We start from the raw sequence: 19991 nt of genomic DNA on the forward strand, positions 1-19991 counted from the left end.
GCAATTTCTTGAAAATCAGAAAATATTTTTTGAAGCTTAAAAATCCCATTGTTGGCATCTTGATAATATTTACCTAGTTGTAATGAGTTTTCATGCTAGTCATAATACTGCTTTTTTCATTTAACATTACTCCTAAGCATTTTGTAATGTCTAATTTTTGTATTTGAATCGAAGTAATAAAAGTAGTGTGTAAATCGAAGCAGCACAAGGCAGAGCAACAAAATACATGTCTCCCTTTGCTTAACCACATGTATGTGCACGCATGCAGAGAATGCTGATCTGAGGGGAGAGGGCCCTGGTTTGGGGTGAGGAGTCGGAGATACACATCTTTACACTGATGGGATCTTTCCCTACATACCATTTTCTCTCTCTTTTTTTCCTGTTAATATGTCCTGAACACTTTTTCAGGTCAATGTACCTACTATTCCATTGTCTCCTATTCTAACTAGTCCTTTACTGATGGATGAGTCTACTGAATGGATATATTTGTAAATATCCTACTTTGATCTGCAACTTAGAAAGTTTCTGAACAATCCAGTATTGTTTGTACTGTATTATAAAGTCTATTTGATGTTTCATTATATGATTCTTAATATTTTCAAGTTACAAGTTTCTTACCTGATTTCAAAGGTGTTGTAGCTTAAATTTGTTTTACGTCATCATAATGAAACATAGGCATCAACAAATGAATATTTGATGGCTTTGCAGTCAGGTTTTAGGGTCCCTGTGTGTGTGTGCGCACACATGCACATGCTTTCGTTTGAGTTCACCATTTTACAGCAAGGTATCATCATTTATTTTACCAGGTTCACTTGAGTGGCCTCCATATCCAGAGTCTTATGCCTTTTTCTGAAGGAAATGTAAGAGAAGGATAAGCCATTTCCAGAGTTTGCATCTGAGTTGGAAATAAACACACAAAACTATGAAATGATGTAAGGCCAACTTCTGCCATCGGCCCAACATGATATTAAGTTGAACTATATGAAACTGCTGATATTCTGCCATTTTGACCTATATACAAGGCAGTTTTGTATGATTCAACTTAATCTGTACTTTAGGATTCTAAGAAGGAGAAAGAAACATGAGCTGGGCCATAAGCATCTTTCTTAATAGGTGAAGGTGTCATAAGAGAAATCTGGAGTCTGGAATTAGTGGCACCTTCAGAAGATGATGAGGACACAGTTGTAAGATATGTGGATAATGTCGAACTTTAAGGTGAATGTGAGGTGTGGAAGAGGGGAGAGTACAATAGAAAAGGGTAGATTATTTGGGGCCTGAGAACTGAATGGAGGTATTTTAACTTTTTTTTCCTTTAACTTTCATCCTTTAAGCCACTGATCCTGAAACTTCAGTGTGATTTAAACTTCCTGGAGGGCTCAGCCCTACTCCCAGGGTTTCTGCCTCAGGATGTCTGGGAGGATCCCAGTCACTTGATGTGTTTCAGGTGACAGTGATGCTTACGCTGAGGGTCTGGACCACTGCTCCAAGGCTGTAGGAGTTACTCTAAGTATTAAAGCAGGGACACATGCCATGAAACTGCCCAGGATATCATGATGGTGTCCAGGGTAGATTGGAAGGAGGGGTGGTGACAGCCAGCCTGCTTTATGACCTGTTATGTAAATTAACTTATATGATTATAAATGATTATGTAATGAAAGTCATACCACGTTGTTCATCATTTGTTTTCACTTCTTAGCTCTGTTGCCTGACCTCACCTATCCTAGTAACTCCACGCTAGTGTTAAATAGAGGGGAGCTGCTCCTCCTTCAACTATTTAGGCCTGTTTTCTGCTGTTTTATCCTCCTTTCCTGAACGTTGAGGACAATGTTGAGGCTGTCAAAGCCACAGTCTTTTTAGGCATTTTATTCATGTTCATTATTTTGTTTCTACTTTAGCAGTTTCCTTTCTCCAAACAGAGGAAGACTTTTTTATATGTATTTTTTTAATTTCAGAATGGGAAACCAAAGCCCAAGAGTGTACTCTGGTGGAAAATGTTTCTAAACTCAAAAAGGATGGAATCAAGCTCATCAAACTGGAAGAACCCTCTGACTATGATGACAGAATGGAGGGGCAAGTGGCAGAGACCTTCAGGAGAATTCCCACCAAAAGGAGACATTTCGGTGTTAAGAAGTCAGTCCTTTCACAAGAAGATGGTCCTGTCGAAGACTATAAATATGATATATATAGAAGTGATTTTGAAAAGCATTCAAACCTAATTATGCAGTTTGGTACCCAGTCAGACAATAAAACTTTCATGTACGATGAAGACAAGACCTTCATCCCCGGCGTCGTACACAGGAAAATATACCCCGGAGAGAAGCCTTATAAGTGTAAGGTGTGTGGGAAGAAGTTCAGGAAGTACCCGTCCCTCATCGCACACCAAAACAGCCATGCCAAAGAGAAGTCTTACGAATGTGAAGAGTGCGGCAAAGAGTTCAGACACGTCTCATCCCTCATTGCACATCAGAGGATGCACACAGGAGAGAAACCCTATGAATGCCACCAGTGCGGGAAAGCCTTCAGCCAGCGTGCCCACCTCACCATCCACCAGCGGATCCACACAGGAGAGAAGCCCTACAAGTGTGATGACTGTGGGAAAGACTTCAGCCAGCGTGCTCACCTCACCATCCACCAGAGGACACACACGGGAGAGAAACCCTACAAGTGCTTGGAATGCGGTAAAACCTTCAGCCACAGCTCATCACTCATTAATCACCAGAGAGTTCATACTGGTGAAAAACCTTACATATGCAACGAATGTGGGAAGACCTTCAGCCAGAGCACACACCTCCTCCAGCATCAGAAGATACACACAGGAAAAAAACCATATAAATGCAATGAGTGCTGGAAAGTATTCAGTCAGAGCACTTACCTTATTCGACATCAGAGAATTCACTCTGGAGAGAAGTGTTACAAATGTAACGAATGTGGAAAAGCCTTCGCTCACTCCTCCACACTTATTCAGCACCAGACCACTCACACTGGAGAGAAGTCCTATATATGTAGCATATGTGGGAAAGCCTTCAGCCAGAGTGCAAACCTCACCCAGCATCACAGAACACATACTGGGGAGAAACCCTATAAGTGCAGCGTGTGTGGGAAAGCATTCAGCCAGAGCGTTCACCTTACTCAGCACCAGAGGATTCACAATGGTGAAAAACCATTTAAATGCAACATATGTGGGAAAGCATATAGACAGGGTGCCAACCTTACTCAGCATCAAAGGATTCACACTGGAGAGAAACCCTACAAATGCAACGAGTGTGGGAAGGCGTTCATTTATTCCTCATCACTTAATCAGCATCAGAGAACTCATACTGGAGAGAGACCCTATAAATGTAACGCATGCAACAAAGATTTTAGCCAGAGAACATGCCTTATTCAGCACCAGAGGATTCACACGGGAGAGAAGCCCTATGCGTGCCGCATATGTGGCAAAAGCTTCACCCAGAGTACGAACCTCATCCAGCATCAGCGCGTCCACACAGGTGCCAAAAATCGAAACTAATGCATCCGGGAGACTGCGCATAGGTTTTCAGACCTAATCATTCTGCGTTTTATTTTGTACTGTGCTTGTTGAAAACATTATTCAAAAGAAGTGCAATATGGGTTAGATTTTCACTCAGCAGAAGTATCGGAATTAGTGATGGGAGTATAACCTATTTAAATGTACTGTGAAATTTCAGATGAAAACATTCACTTCATAATAACCTTTATTTGATACTGGTTTAGTTCATTCCAGAAAGAAACTGTAGGAAAGGAAGAGTGCCAGAAACCTGTTAGCCACTAACTCAGACCGAGTTTCAAGTACTTCTTCATGAGGCCTTAAGAATGTACTGTAACAGGAAGGCTTCCATCCAGTAGAGCTTCCACACCAGAGGGTAATCCCAGGGTGACAGAACAGAAGAGCTGCCCTCCAGCCTTTAGTTCTTCCCAGCTTTGAAGCCTTAAATATGTAAAGGGCCCCCTTCCCTTTTCCTGTTATGCCATAACTGCCACGTGAAGCCAGTAGGTTTGCCAAAAAAGAAAATGGTTGAAAGTATGTTAAGGAAGGACTTTTGTGTGACCACTGTTTAATTATGCTTTCCTCTAAATACTGAGATGTTAAAGGAAGAGCAGCCTAGTGAAAGATGATCTGTTAGGAGAAGCTAATGTGTCTGTAACCCTTAGACACATGCACAAATTTTCTTAAACAGGCAAAAATTAAAATTGAAACAATTTAAAATTTAGGTATATTTAGTATCTAAAACATAATAGCCTGAGTCTCCCTAGCTTTTGACAGGCTTCCCAGGTGACTCAGTGGTAAAGAATCTCCCTGCCAATCAGGAGATGCAGGAGACCCAGGTTCAATCCCTGGGTTGGGATGATCCCCTGGAGGAAATGGCAACCCACTCCAGTATTTTGGCTCCAGGCAATGAATGGGGTTGCAAAGAGTTGGACACAGCTAAGCACACATTAGCTTTTGACAGCTGTCATCAGAAGAAAAAAAAAGAATACAGTTCTTCCCACCCCCCAATCTGATTCCTAAATTCACAGTTCCTTTTTTCCCCCATCTGACTCCTAAAATCATACCCTAAGGCTCCCCCGTGACTGTCTTACTGTAGAAAGTCCGTTTCTTCCTTTGAAACATGTTTCTTGAGTGCCTGCTGTGCTCAGGGCCCAGACCTCCTAGTTAGATCCTTCCAGGGCTTGCCTGCTGAAAGTCACAGCTGACTGAAGCAACAGAAAGCTTTCTAAAATAATGAAAGGTAACAAAGTCAAGGACGTGATCTTAACTAGTGCTTCATGGAATGAAGCTAAGAACCTGCTGAAATGGATTGCTAAATGCAGCCCCGTTATCTTAAGAAAGTAATGAATGAAAGCAGCTATTTAAACAGTATGAGGAAAAAATTAGTGGGAAATGGGTTTGAGTTTAGTGCAGAAAGTGGGTCAGGGAAAAAAAAATCTAAAGACTTTAAGGGTGAGAAAAGAGGATACAGAGACTACTTACAGCTGAAATGTTAACTAGGCTTGATTACCTAAGAAAGTAAGAGTGGCCACGTGAATGAAAAAGCAAACCAGCCTATTTATGTAAGAAGAAACTAAAATTGAAATGACTGGTTTCAAAAGAATCACTAAAATTGGTACTCTTCATACATGTAAGTAAAATAGGGATTACTCTTAAGATAACGGTACATTTCATTGGAAAAAGCAATGATGCAGAAACTATCACTGTTGCAGTAATTATTACACAGTAATAACTGTGGGGCCCCAAGCAGCACACAAGGAAAACTGGTAGAAACACAATTAGAAATAGGTGAAACCACTACTGTATGTACTGTCCACAGCATTGTACTCTCAGAATTTCAGACCATGTGCTGACAGCTGACCTTCCCTTCTGCTTGTGTTCCTTCAGTGCCTTGCTTTTGGTAGGTGGTTGAGATATGCTGGTTGAATTAATGAATATGTAGTCAAGTTAGGCTGGAGTAATAAGGTAGAGTAATGATGTGTGAAATTGGCAAATCTTTATAGTTTTTGGTGCATACATGCAAAGAAATATCTAACAAATATTGGCCATTTGTTACTAATAGGAATGACTTCAAAATGAAGAACCAGAATCCCCAATCTTATTAGTGGGGATATTCCTAAAATGTCACGGGACATCTTTATATAAGCTTTCCTGAGCTAGGTGAGGAAAACCTGATATAAATTCTGGTGCCATAAATAACACTGGAAGCCTGTGTGGAGCATGCAGCTTCATTTGGATATTGGAAAGACCTGAGGGGGAGGTGGCAAAGGACCTGGAGTGCCAGCATCTTCCAGGTTCTCTTCTTGAGCGTTTTCTTCAAGAAGCTGCTTTCCCCTTGTCCTCCTAGTTAACCTCGATGTCATGGAATCACCCTTCACAAAGTGCAGGTTTTCTCAAGGTTGCATAATTCTCAGATTATGCTCATGCCATAGTTATGTTAAAAAAGTAACCATTGTATTTAAGGTGCAATTTTTGTAACAGCACTTCATACCTTATACTTTATTCTCCTGGAAAGAAAGTGTGGAGTGTTACAGTCCATAGCACCTTTCTTTGCATTAATCTGTGTTTCCTACCTTTGTGTGTTTTGTGTAAATAATACATTTATAAGGTCTTCCACTGAAAACACTGAGGCAGTTGATGCCCTTATAATAATAATCGTGGAGAATCCTAGATCTTCATGTTTTTCCCACTTTTACAGTTGTCTGATCCATGCTTTGAAGTTTTTTTTTTTTAAACAGGTAGTATTATTTTCCACAACTTTTTATTATGAAATGTTCAAATATACAGAAAAGTTAAATAAAATGAACTATATATATCCACCTAGATTCAAAAATTAACATTTTGCCATATTTTTTACTGAACAACTGGAGAGTAACTTACAGACATTTCACCCCTTAAGACTAACCATGCATCTCCTAAAAACCACAATAATATTACATATCTCAAAAAATGAACATTAACTCCCAACTACCAAGCACTCAGTCTGTGTTTCCATCTTCAAGCCGTACAGATGCTTGTCTGTTCCTTCCACCCAGAATAGCTTCCTGCCTTAAGGTTTGTTTTCCAGGACTTTTTTTTTTTTCCTCCTTTAAATAGAACAGGTCAGTTGTAGAATGTCTTTCAGGATTTAATAGATTGTACATGTGGTTTGTTTATCTTGTTCCTGTAGTTTCTGTAAATTAGCAGTTAGGGCCAAAGGCTTGGTATATTCATGTTACACGTTTTTTACATTAACACTTCACAGATGTATTTCATACTGCATCCCATCAAAAGTCTCAATATTGGGTTGACTAGGGACTTCCCTGGCAGTCCAGTGATTAAGACTGCACTCCCAATGCAGGGGACATGGGTTTGATCCATGGTTGGGGAATCGTGCATGCTGCCTGGCACAGCCAAAAAAAAAACAAACTGATGACTCACTGTGATGCAAAATTTGATCACATCTTCCCAACTTAAAAGGATGTCCTTGCTGTTGCAGGTAATAGATAACCTGTGCAGTGATGTGGCAGTGCGTAGGTAGCCCATTTACCAGCAACCTTTTCCCTGGCGGTTTTGGGGATCCAATGATGATGATCCTTGCCAGAATCCATTATTTCAGCAAAATTTGCTGAAATTTTCTAATTCTGTCTTTCCTACATTTATTGACTGGTACTCTGTAAGGAAGAGTTTTCCTTCATCAGCTGGGACCACTAGAGACAGGATCACACTCAAGTCTTTCCTTAAATTACCGATTTTGCAAGAGTCAGGAGTCACCAGCAGTGATGACATATGATTCGGTGCTGCACGGTTAGGATCACTGTTTCAGATTCTCTGATTATCCCAGACTTGGCCAGTTAGAAACCTTCAGGTAGCCCTTTTGTCCTCTGTCGTTCCTCTCCAACCTTTGGGCACTTAATGGCCTTTTGACAAAGCTACCTCCGGTTCACCTTGCAGTGTCAATACCCCAGGTATGGGATGAGCCCTTTCTCCAGGAATCCCTGACTCTTTTTTATAGGCAGCAATTTAGAAACCAGATCTGGGCAGTGGGCATGCTCTCTGCTACTGGGCATACTTAGCAAGTGGGCTGAGTCCTTCCAACCACTGGAAGGGTCTGCAGTAAAGGCAACTCTGCCCTTCTTTCACCGGTTACATAGTATCTAATTCTGTAACGGGGAGACATAATTACATATCCAGGCAAACATTTAGGGATCAAATAAGTCCTGTTGAGCAAACAACACTGGAGGGAACACAAGGGCTATGTGTACCTGGAAAACGACACACTTAACCACAAGAGGTCTTGTGCCAAGGCCATGAGCAATAAGTTTTCAGAGGGATGGAGCTTTTCAGTTAACCTGGGAAGCACGTTAAGTAGAGAGCTGCTGCTGCTGCTAAGTCGCTTCAGTCGTGTCTGACTCTGTGCGACCCCATAGACAGCAGCCCACCAGGCTCCCCCATCCCTGGGATTCTCCAGGCAAGAACATTGGGAGTGGGGTGCCATTGCCTTCTCCGAAGTAGAGAGCAGTTGAGAGCAACTGAGTGAATGATACCAACTATGTGGTGGTCTGACTATGAAGTGTCTTGATGATTTACTGTGTTGAGCTCATTACACTCTCTTCCCATCACGTTAAAGCAGGTTGCTGATCTAAATCAGAGTTCTGAGGATCTATTTCATACAAGTACTAGTTTTTCTTGCTAAACTTTTATTTGGTCTTTAAAACTTAATGCCATTAAGTTTCATTCTTTGATTCTTATCTTCTGGTATGAATTCACTTACATGCACTTTCAACCCTTTATTTCTGTTACTTTCCTCATAGCTCTATATTTCAGTATAATTACTACCCCTTTAGAACACAGTACCCATTAAAAATGGCAAGCATGTGCACTACAGTGATATGTATAATGTGTGTAAGCTTGTCTGCAGGACTGAGTCCTTTGTGTGGACATGGAAGGTGAAGCCCACCCAGATCACAGACACCCAGTGAGGGAACAGGGATTGGAACCCTTGGCTCCAGCACTTGGTTGAGTTCTTGCTTTAAAGTAATGGTAAAACTCAGAATACAAAAAGTATGTACCTACAATTCTATAAAATTACATTATTTTGATGAGATTCAGTTCAGTCGCTCAGTCCTGTCCAACTCTTTGCAACCCCATGGACTGCAGCACACCAGGCTTCCCAGTCCATCACCAACTCCCATTGAGTTGGTGATGCCATCCAACCATCTCATCCTCTGTTGTCCCCTTCTCCTCTTGCCTTCAATCTTTCCCAGCATCACGATCTTTTCAAATGAGTCAGTTCTTTGCATCAGGTGGCCAAAGTTTTGGAGTTTCAACTTCAGCATCAGTCCTTCCAATGAATATTCAGGACTGATTTCCTTTAGGATGGACTGGTTGGATCTCCGTGCTGTCCAAGTTACTGTCAAGAGTCTTCTCCAACACCACAGTTCAGAAGCATCAATTCTTCGGCGCTGTTTTCTTTATAGTCCAACTCTCACATCCATACATGACTACTGAAAAACCATAGCTTTAACTAGATGGACCTCTGTTGGCAAAGTACTGGTCAGCACTTGATGAGATTACAGCACTGAAAGTTTTTTGTCTCCCATCCCCTGGAGTCTTCTACATTCAAATCTTTATGAGAATTGCCTAGCAAATGATGCACTCCCCCCTGCTCCAATTCTGGTCTCTCATCCAGATCTTTCCCACGTTTCAGAGCCATGTGGTCAGTGACTGCCTGGACCATCAGGTTTGGGTTTTACCTCTTCATATTACAGTTCATTTTTCTACATCCCCACAGCCTTTCATCAACTCTCGTTTAGATTATTTCGTAGCCAGGTAAGTGTTCACCCCACCCCTGATCCTGCACCTTTCAATTATCTCCCACAGGCCACAGGGAGGTGGTTCCTCGGCACAGAGTCCTCCCCTCCCGCTCTGAGAATGCTAAATAAGCCCCCTCTGCCTGAAGCCCATCTTCCGCCCGCCCCGAGCGCTGCAGTTCATCCAGTGGCGGGTGACCTTCGCCCGTCCCGGTAAGCCGCCATCAGACTGAGGAGAGGGAATTACCAGAGGCCAAGCATACCTCCTGCAGGGAGGGGCTCGGACCAGAGTCACCCTCCCTGGACCTCGAGAGAAGGAGCCCCGACAGTCCCGGGCGGAAGCCCAGCTTCCGGCTTGAAGAGGATTCTGGGATGCTAGGCGGGGCCAGGCGCACAGGCGTTCCTAAGAAATGCGGGCAGAGCCTCGCTACGCAGGCGCATCGCCGATCACGGCGACTCTACCCCTCGGCTCGCGACCACCTGCCGGCGCGCTCCCGGCCAGGCTGGAGAGCGGAACGGAGGGGGCGTCTCCGCGCCGCCGAGGCGCGCGCTCGGACATCTCCAAGCTTCGGCCTGAGCTCCGCTTAAGGGGCCGAGAGGCTTCGTGACGAGGCTATTCAAACAGCCCCTTATAGCCGCTACCATCGCATCCTTCCAAGAGTGCAGCAGCCTCTTCTCTCTCCCGGTGACCCTCACATACCTGTCCACCTGCCTGGACAGCCAGCCGACCTTGCTTCCGGTCTACAGTCCACCACTGACACTCACCTCCTGTTATTTTGGAGCAAGTCTCAGCATCCTATTATTTACCTGCAAATATTTCAGTGTACACATTTAAAGATGACTTTTTAAACACAGTGACATAGATTTGTTGCATTTAAATTTTTTTCTTAATATTATCAAAAAGCAATTGAATGCTTAGATATCCCTGCTTGGTGTAACTTTTTTTTTTTTTTTTGCATTCTTACAGTCTGTTTATTTGATTCAAGATCCAGGAGAGTTGCACACTTTGAAGTTAATTGATGCTTTGTAAGTCTTTTTCAATCTGTAAATTTCTCTGACATTTCTCTTTTATTTCTGTCAATGTATTTCTTGGACAAACTAGGTCTTTGTCTGGTAGCATTTCTCACGATCCAGACTGTGGTGTTAAGACACTAATATACACAGTTTCATTTTATTTTACAAAATTTGAAAATTGCATTTTCTTTATTGTATTTCTGTGTTATAATTAGGTGAAGTTTTTTCATGCTATGTAAAATCTGTAGAACAAAGTACTTCAAGAAATCCAACGTCTATCCCTTTCCTGTCTACCTGTCCCCCAAAGCTAACCATTTTAAAAGGTTGTGGTTTATTCTATTATTTTTTTTAAAAATTTGAGGAAATATATTGACCCTTGAACGACGGGGGGTTAGGAGCAACGACTGCCCAGCAGTGTGACATGTAAGGTTCCTTCCTCCCCTCTGTTCAGCATCTGCTTAGTCAACCAACCACAGGTCATACAGTACTATAGTTCATACTTACTGGAAAAAAAAATCCACATGTAAGTGGACAGACAGCTCAAAGCCATGTTGTTCAAGGGTCAACACCCGTTCTTAGATACACTGTAACCTAGTATGCACATGTCTCTCCACCTCTTCCACATAAACATATACTCTAGAAATCACAGAGATGGTTTCATCCCTCTTTTCACAGTTGCATATGACTTCGGTGTTCCGATGTACTGCAGTATATTCAAGCAGTCGTTTAATGATGGACACTCAGGTCTTTTGTAAAAAGAGGCAAGAAAAAGAAGCATAGATTAGGGTTGGACAAGTAGAAAAATAGGAAGAAGGTGGATTGATACCCAAATACATCTATATTTACCTGTGGTATAAATGGAATAAATACTTCAAGTCAAAGACAAAAATTGTCAAACTGGGTTTTTGAGAAATTATTCTGTTTAAAAGAGATGAAGTTTAAGGACACAAAAAAGTAGAAAGTAAGAGAATGGAAAAAAGATATATACAGTGTAAACACTGATCAAAAGAAAGTTAGTGTCTTGATATTAATATCAGACAAAAGAGGTTTTAAGCCAGGAAGCATCGCTAGAATTGAGCAAAATTCATAATGACTGAAGGGTTAATCAACCAGAAAGATAAAAATTCTGACTTTGAAATTCACTTAATAATATAACTCGAAATACATAAAGCAACAACTGTCAAAACTGAGAAAAGAAATAAAAGCTCAATCATAATGTGATGATGTGACATATGTCTGTCAGTCACTGGTAAAACAAGCAGATAAAGATCAGTAATTATATTAGCAATTTAAAGAATATGATGTTTCTGCTCCAACAATTGCATGATTTGTTTTCATTTAAATCCTTCTAAGCTGTTTGAAATTTTTGGTGCCGTGGAAATATATTTCTTTTATAAAAACAAAAGGTGAACATAATTCATATGAATTACTCTAGTATCAGAGGTGCAAACTATTAATGCTTAAGTTTCCTTTGGGTGAAATAAGGAGTTAAGGATTTCCCCCCCACCTCGCAACTTTTCACTCTGTTCAGCTTTTTCAGACTTTACTTTCTAACCTAGCCTTCCCTGCCACACATCCATCTTTTATAGTCCCTTTTGCATTAGGGCTTCCCTGGTGGCTTGGACAGTAAAGAATCTGCCTGAACTGCAGGAGACCTGGGTTTGATCCCTGTCTCAGGAAGATTCCCTGGAGAAGGGAAAGGCAACCCACTCCAGCATTCTTGCCTGGAGAATTCCATGGACAGACAAGCCTGGTGGGCTGCAGTCCACTGGGTTGCAAAAACTTGAACACAACTGAAGGAGTAACACTTTGCATTATTTTAATTAAAAACCTCTGTTGAAAACTACAGTGAAGAATGTAACCAATGCCAGTGTTTACTCTGTCTTGTCAATTCTTAACCCTCCAGATTTGCCTGATTTCTTGTTTTGTTGTTAAGAAATAAGACATTAGAGAATTCCCTGGCAGTCCAGTGGTTAAGACTCTACATTTCCACTGCAGGGGGCATGAATTCAATCCCTGGTTGGGGAATGAAGATCCCGCATGCCATGCAGTGCAGCAAAAAACAATAAAAAAAAAAAAACATTAGAAGTAGGCTCTCTCAGGACTTCCCTGGTGGTCCTGTAGTTGAGACTTCACCTTTCAATGCAGGGAGTATGGGTTTGATCTCTTGTTGGGGAGCTAAGATCCCACGTGCCTTGAAGTCAAAAAACCGAAACATGACACAGAAGCAATATTGTAACAAATTCAATAAAGACTTTAAAAATGGTCCATATCAAATTAAAAAAAAAAAAAAAAAAAAGGAAGTAGGCTCTCCCTGCCCACTGATTTCCAGGCTGGCAGCCTGACTTCTCTTAAAATTGTAAATTGTGGGGGTACCAGTGAAGCCCAAGACAAGAAAACTTAAGGCAATGAGATTGCCCAGTTGTCACCAACCCTCCCGAGTCTGGCCCCAAAAGGGTGCTTTGAGTAATAAGAGACTCATCTCAGTTCAGAACCAAAGGAGGATTTTTTTCCTCGGGTCAGAGGGTGGAGAGGACAAGATTTTCTGACATGCTGGTCAGGTGATGGTGGGGCTGCTTCATAGGGTCTCCAGGGTGGGGAGGGGGCAAGGCTCTCTGTTTACCACCCAGGTCTGCAGTGCCCAGCACAGCGACTCTGCACACAGCCCACTGCCACCATCTAGGATTGAGTGCTGTGTGCAGTCTCTGCACACAGCTCACTGCCTCCATGTTGGATTGAGTGTCCAGCCAGGCTTCTGTTTACAGCCTGTAGCTGAGGTGCCAGGGCAGCCACGCCCCATGGGGAGCTCTGGGCTGAAGACACGGGTGTGAGGCCTCTGCATGCAGCCCCCAGTAAGCTGGAGCAACCAGACTCAGTACAGACAAAAAGCAAGGTAAGACTTTATTTTATTACCCAGATTCTATTTTTATTTCTCCAAAACTGTTTATGGGCTTTGCTGGTGACACAAAGCCTTGAAGGTGGTTGAAGCATAAGCCTTTTCAGTGCAAATAGGTGATAAACAGTCTGTAATAGGAATACAAAAGGGTTTTATTTGAGAGAGCTGAGGACTGTGGCCCAGGAGAAGGCCTCTGAGTGGCTCTGAGGACCTGCTCTGGAGAAGCAGGGTTTTCAGCACAGTTTTGTGGCTTGTCAGAACAACAGTCAAACCTGACAGGGGTACATTCCGTCAGGGTTTCCAAAAAAACAGTCAAGTATCTGGGACTTCTCGGCAGTCCAGTGATTATGACTGAGCACTTTCACCATGGGGGCTTGGGTTCAATCCCTGGTCAGGAAACTAAGATGCCAGAAGCCAAGAGGGAAAAAAAAGAAAAACTAAACAACTAAAGCAGACCAGCACCTACTCAGCGGATCAGTATAGCCTTGGGAACCAGGAAGGGAGTCTGGTTAAGGAAGGAGTCCCAGCATTGCCGTCCGAATAAGGGGAGGCATTTCATCCTTATTTTTAACATAGACATTCTTTGCTTCTGGTCAGTGCACCTTTTCTTTATTATTATGATTTTTTAATATTTATTTATTTGGCTGTGCTGGGTCTTGGGCTTCCCCAAGTGACTCAGCAGTAAAGAATCCGCCTGCAATGCAGGAGATGAGGTTCAATCCCTGCATCAAGAGGATCCTATATTCTTGCCTAGAGAATCCTATGGACAGAGGGTCCTGGCAGGCTACAGTCCATGGGGTCCCAAAGAGTCGGACACGACTGAAGTGACTGAGCATGCACACTGGGTCTTGGTTGCAGCATGTGGGATCTTTTAATTTTGGAGCGTGGGACCTTCCCTTTAGTTTCGGCATGCAGAATCTTTGGCTATGGCATGTGAACTCTTAGTTGCGGCATGTGGGCTCTAGTTCCCTGACCAGGGATTGAAGCCATGCCCCCTGCATTGGCAGAATGGAGTCTTAGCCACTGGACCACCAGGGAAGTCCTTGCACCCTTTAATGGTTAAATCAGGTGTATGATGCAGGCTGTTTTAGCTAACATAAAGTTCAAGTTGACTCATATATAACCAGACTGACTTCCCTGAACCTCAGTATGTAAAAGCTTTCCTCTCCTTCTCATCAAAGAAGAGTGGGATCAGAAATAGCTGTTCCTTTAAAGATGGTGATGAACTTCTAAGCAGGATATTGGTTGCAATTAAGATGAAAGGAATGGCTTAGGGCCTTAGACAGTGGCTGCTTGCCTCTGACTCACAGTGTTGAAAAGAATCATCTAGAGAACCTCCTTCTAGCAGCTGCAAGAGAGGCAGCCTGTGAATCAATGGAGAGTCGGGTCAGAAATGTGAAGCCAGTCCTTATAGCTGGGGAGCAGCTTCCCACCCCCACACTGGTGGGAGCAGGACTGAAGAAGGTGGGTGTCCACAGGTGACAGGCATTCTCTGCAGTGTCACCTGGCTAATCCTGGTTCCCTCTCATCCTTCTTATCTGCCTGTACCATGACAGTCCCTCGCCCCCACCACCAGCCCCACCAGCCCCACCGCCCACACTCAGCAAGGGTAGAATTAACTGTGCATTTGCAGTTCCTACAGATTTCAGTGCAACGTGCCAACCAGATACTTTACAAATACTAAAAAAAAAAAAAAAAAAAACCTACACTGACACCTCTTCAAGTGAGCAGAGACCCTCCTCCCACCACCCTAGCCAGCTTGATTCCAGGGAGGGAGGCTGGTCGCTGCGAAGCACTCCTGGCTATCTGGAATCCCACTCCTCTGGACTTCTTTGCATCCACCTCTCACTTGTGTGTCTTTCAGTCTTTTCAGTTCAGTTGCTCAGTCGTGTCCAACTCTTTTGACCCCATGGACTGCAGCATGCCAGGCCTCCCTGTCCATCACCAACTCCCGGAGCGTACTCAAACTCATGTCCATCGAGTCGGTGATGCCATCCAACCATCTGATCCTCTGTCGTCCCAGTCTCCTCCTGCCTTCAATCTTTCCCAGCATCAGGATCTTTTCAAATGAGTCAGTTCTTTGCATCAGGTGGTCAAAATATTGGAGCTTCAGCTTCAGCATCAGTCTTTCTAATGAATATTCAGGACTAATTTCCTTTAGGATTGACTGGTTGGATCTCCTTGCAGTCCAAGAGACTCTCAAGAGTCTTCTCCAACACCACAGTTCAAAAGCTTAGAAGTGTCATTTTTAAAGTTTCTTCCGCTTTTCTCCATGCTGTCGCGGTGGGGCTGGTCAGTTGCAACCTTGTACTTCAGACCAGAAGCTCTGCAAGAACCATTATTATGTGAAAAGGTGAGTCCTGGTAGCAGAGGACTGGAGAGTGGGGCAGGCTGCCAACCATAAGGAAATGGCCTTATTTATGGGTGTGCTGGCTTGAGTCTTTCGATCGGGAATTTGAAATAAGCAGTTGTTTGAATGTAGGCCTATAGAAGGAGGCCCCCTGAGCTCATCTAAAATGTGGGTTTTATGTGAGGTGATGAGTATTCACTAAACTTACTGTGATAATCATTTCATGATGTATGTTAGTCAAATTATTAGGCAAAGTAAAGTGTTAGTTGTACAGTCATGTCTGACTCTTTAAAACCCTATGGACTGTAGCCCACCAGGCTCCTCTGTCCATGGGATTTCCCAGGCAAGAATACTGGAGTGGGTTGTCGTTTCCTCCCCCAGGACATCTTTCCAATCCAGGGAGCAAACTCAGGTCTCCTGCATTACAGGCAAATTCTTTACTGTCTGAGCCACCAGGGAATTATTATACAATACACCTTAAATTTATACTGTATGTTAATTATATTAATATAGCAATAAAACTGAAAGAAAAAAATGTTGATTTTTTGAGGCAGTTGGGGGCATTTCAGGAAAGTAAGTGTCCTGAGGAACCAAGTGACCAACTTGTTGGGGGGGTGCATGGTATCAGTGTCTGGAGGTCCCCCAGAGGTAGAAGGGCCTGAGCATCTCAAGTTCTTTTGAGTTGATGTGGGAAGAGAATGGGCTTCTGACATGGATGTTCCAGAAGGAGCAGGTTTCTGGTGGTGGAGGAGCGAGTGGGTGCAGCCTCAGCATGAAGGCTCAGGTGGGCGGCCAGAAGATACTGAAACAGCAGTGTGTCTGGGTGGGGGTCGGTCATCCTGTGGACCCTGACCTCACAGAGCAGGAAGCTGAGACTTGGAGTGGACAGGGAGTTCATGAGCAAAGTCTCCAGTAAATGAGGTGGGAGGAGGGCAGCCAGCAGGTTTGCAGGAAAGGAAAACACAGCAAGCATGAAGCTGTCCCCTGGGTGCCATGAGGTTTAAAGGAAAATAAAGCAAGTAATTGAAATCTGGTTAAGCCTCCTAACCATGCCATCCTATCCTCTGTATTTTTCTCGTGAGGATCAGAGAAATGGAGAGTCTGAGGAGTCACAGTGTATTTCTGATGTGCATTGAATGTAGACGTTCTCCATTTCTCACGTATCAGAGACCTTAAGCTTGGAAGAAAATGGAGACAGTGTTTAAAATGTAAATTTTTTGTGTTGTGAAAACGGTTACATCCTGGAGAATTAAAGTGCAGTGGAGGGACTTAACTGGCAGTCCAGTGGTTAAGAATCTTCCAGTGCAAGGGACACAGGTTCTACTCTTGATCGGAGAACTAAGATCCCATGTGCCTTGCGGCAACGAAGCCCACTCGCTGCAACTAAGACCAAAATTAAATAAAATAAATATTTTTAAAAATCAAAATGGTTTTCTAAAAAATGAAGTGGAATCACTGTTTCACCAACTGCCCTTCATCTGAAAGAAAAGTTTACCTTTATGTCTGTAGGAATCTTTTTACCAAGGCATTCTGGAACATTGTCTCTGACAGCTTTGAAAAAGTAAAAAAACAAATGAAAATCAGTGGTAATCAAAGGAGTGGCTTTGCTAAAGTCTTTTACACTGAGTGGGTAAAGATCCCACAGCTCCGATGCCACTGCTGCTAAATTGTTAAAGACAGTGGGGTATACAGATAATTTTATTATTGATTTAGAAATTCACTTCACCTCATTTCCAGGGTTTGTGAGTATTGTCACTGAACAGAACTTGTGTCTGCTCGCTTGCCACATGGCAAAGCCAACTTACTGGCCTGGATTATGGTAAAGGGAAGGCCAGGGCTTATTTGTGGGGCATCAAGCAAGAAGTACAGACAGCTCATGCTCAAAAGACCCAAACTTCCAGGCAGGTCTCTGGGAAGGGTTTTTAAAGACGACATGTGGGGCTAGGGTTGCAGGGTGCATGACTTTCTTCTGATTGGCTGGAGGGGAGGTAACCAGGTGGTATTTCAGGAATCTTAATTATCAACCTTCTGGTTCCAACCAGACTGGGGTCTACCAGCTGTGCTCAGCATCCAACTTGAGGTGGTGGATGGTCTTAGTTCCTACAGAAAACTCTAGGATATGTACCTGATTGCTATGTACATCCCTTGGGAAGAACTAGGCCTCTGTTTTACTATTGACCTATTGTCATTACTTTTCTTCAGTTCAGTTCAGTCACTCAATCGTGTCCGACTCTTTGTGACCCCATGGACTGCAGCACACCAGGCTTCCCTGTCCATCACCAACTCCCCGAGCTTGCTCAAACTCAAGTCCATCAAGTTGGTGATGCCATCCAACCATCTCATCCTCTGTTGTCCCCTTCTCCTCCTGCCTTCTATCTTTCCCAGCATCAGGGTTTTTTCCAAAGTCAGTTCTTCCCATCAGATGCCCAAAGTATTGGAGCTTCGGCTTCAGCATCAGTCCTTCCAGTGAATATTCGGGACTGATTTCCTTTAGGATTGACTGGTTTGATCTCCTTGCAGTCCAAGGGACTCTCAAGAGTCTTCTCTAGACTTATGGATGGCAGCCATTCTGACTGGGTTGAAATGGTACCTCATAGTGCTGGAGAGGGTGTGGCGAAAAGGGAACTCTCTTACACTGTTGGTGGGAATGCAAACTAGTACAGCCACTATGGAGAACAGTGTGGAGATTCCTTAAAAAACTGGAAATAGAACTGCCTTATGATCCAGCAATCCCACTGCTGGGCATACACATGGAGGAAACCAGAAGGGAAAGAGACACGTGTACCCCAATGTTCATCGCAGCACTGTTTATAATAGCCAGGACATGGAAGCAACCTAGATGTCCATCAGCAGATGAATGGATAAGAAAGCTGTGGTATGTATACACAATGGAGTATTACTCAGCCATTAAAAAGAATACATTTGAATCAGTTCTAATGAGATGGATGAAACTGGAACCTATTATACAGAGTGAAGTAAGCCAGAAAGAAAAACACCAATACAGTATACTAACGCATATATATGGAATTTAGAAAGATGGTAACAATAACCCTGTGTACGAGACAGCAAAAGAGACACTGATGTATAGATCAGTCTTATGGATTCTGTGGGAGAGGGAGAGGGTGGGGAGATTTGGGAGAATGGCATTGAAACATGTATAATATCATGTATGAAACGAGTTGCCAGTCCAGGTTCGATGCACGATACTGGGTGCTTGGGGCTGGTGCACTGGGATGACCCAGAGGGAGGGTATGGGGAGGGAGGAGGGAGGAGGGTGCAGGATGGGGAACATGGGTATACCTGTGGCGGATTCATTTTGATGTTTGGCAAAACTAATACAATATTGTAAAGTTTAAAAAAAAAAAAAAAAGAGTCTTCTCTAGCAGCTCAGTTCAGAAGCATTCATTCTTCTTCATCGGTTACTTTTCTTGCTTAACTGCTTTTCCTTTGTCTGCATTTCCTCACTTCCCTAATTAGTAACTGCCTGTACCTGTTCTTTGGAGCTCAGGAGAGGCCTGGGAGACTAAAGTGTTTTTCTACAAACAAGAAACAGGGGACACAGAGGGGTTTTTGTACCCTTTAGGGCACCAAAGGATCCTGCTCAGTCTCAGTATCACCCTTCCAAGTGGGAGAGTCCAGCCTCAAACAGAGCAGCTTCCAGTGCTGTAGGAATGGGCCCTTCCACAGCGGCCCCAAGTCAGCAGCAATGGTGTTGCTCTGGCTGGGCTGTTGCCCAAATGCAACCATACAAATTTAACTACAGTTTTAACTGTGATGTTGGAATGTAATAAGAAATACACATTTGGGGCTTCATCCTAAGGTCCTGGCCAGAGCTCCCAACACTGTTATAATTTCCTAAGTGATAAAAGAAATAGCATCATTCGCTATAATATTTGGCTTCTGTGAGTGATAAACATGAAAAGAGCATCCTTTGTTATTCATAACAACACCTGCGTTTATATGAATAGGGTGAATTTTGAAAAGCCCCTAAGGATGGGGGCTGGTTGCCAGGGAAACCAGGCATGTGATTAGATGGTTGGAATGTCAGCCCAAAGGGAACTTGAGCCCTGAGATGCTGGAAGGTGATGTGCCCAGAGTGGGTGTGGAAGCTCCACACATGTGGGGATGGGAGTGCTTTGCCCCATGCAACTTCTCCATTCCACTCTTTCTGGGTTGTATCCTTTATAATAAACTGGTGAACATAAGCGGATGTTTCCCTGTGAGCCGTTCCAGCAAACTATCAAGTCCTATATGAATGAATCCAAATATATCAAATCCCTAATGAATATGGGAAATACTTGTACTCATATTTTATTCAACATCAGAAAATCCACTCAGCAGAGAAATCTTTTCAGTGCAAAATATACAGAAATATTTCAAGCAGAATACACATCTTATTCTGCACCACAAAACTCAGATGCGCAGGGAACC

At 43.2% G+C, this 19991-nt stretch overlaps 1 protein-coding gene across 5 annotated transcripts in view; it reads left to right on the forward strand.

The window, feature by feature from the left end:
• Window positions 1–6327, forward strand: part of LOC109573730 (zinc finger protein 624) — a 50353-nt gene extending 44026 nt beyond the window's left edge. For all 5 annotated transcript variants that reach the window (XM_019981121.2, XM_070774348.1, XM_070774347.1 and 2 more), the window contains one exon: window positions 1953–6327. In XM_019981121.2, coding sequence (XP_019836680.1) covers window positions 1953–3508 — 1556 coding nt within the window. In that variant the 3' untranslated portion in view covers window positions 3509–6327. The remainder of the gene's footprint in view (window positions 1–1952) is intronic.
• The last annotated feature ends 13664 nt before the right edge of the window (window positions 6328–19991 follow it).

This window comes from Bos indicus, chromosome 19 (assembly GCF_029378745.1).
Source record: "Bos indicus isolate NIAB-ARS_2022 breed Sahiwal x Tharparkar chromosome 19, NIAB-ARS_B.indTharparkar_mat_pri_1.0, whole genome shotgun sequence".
Lineage (NCBI taxonomy): Eukaryota > Metazoa > Chordata > Mammalia > Artiodactyla > Bovidae > Bos > Bos indicus.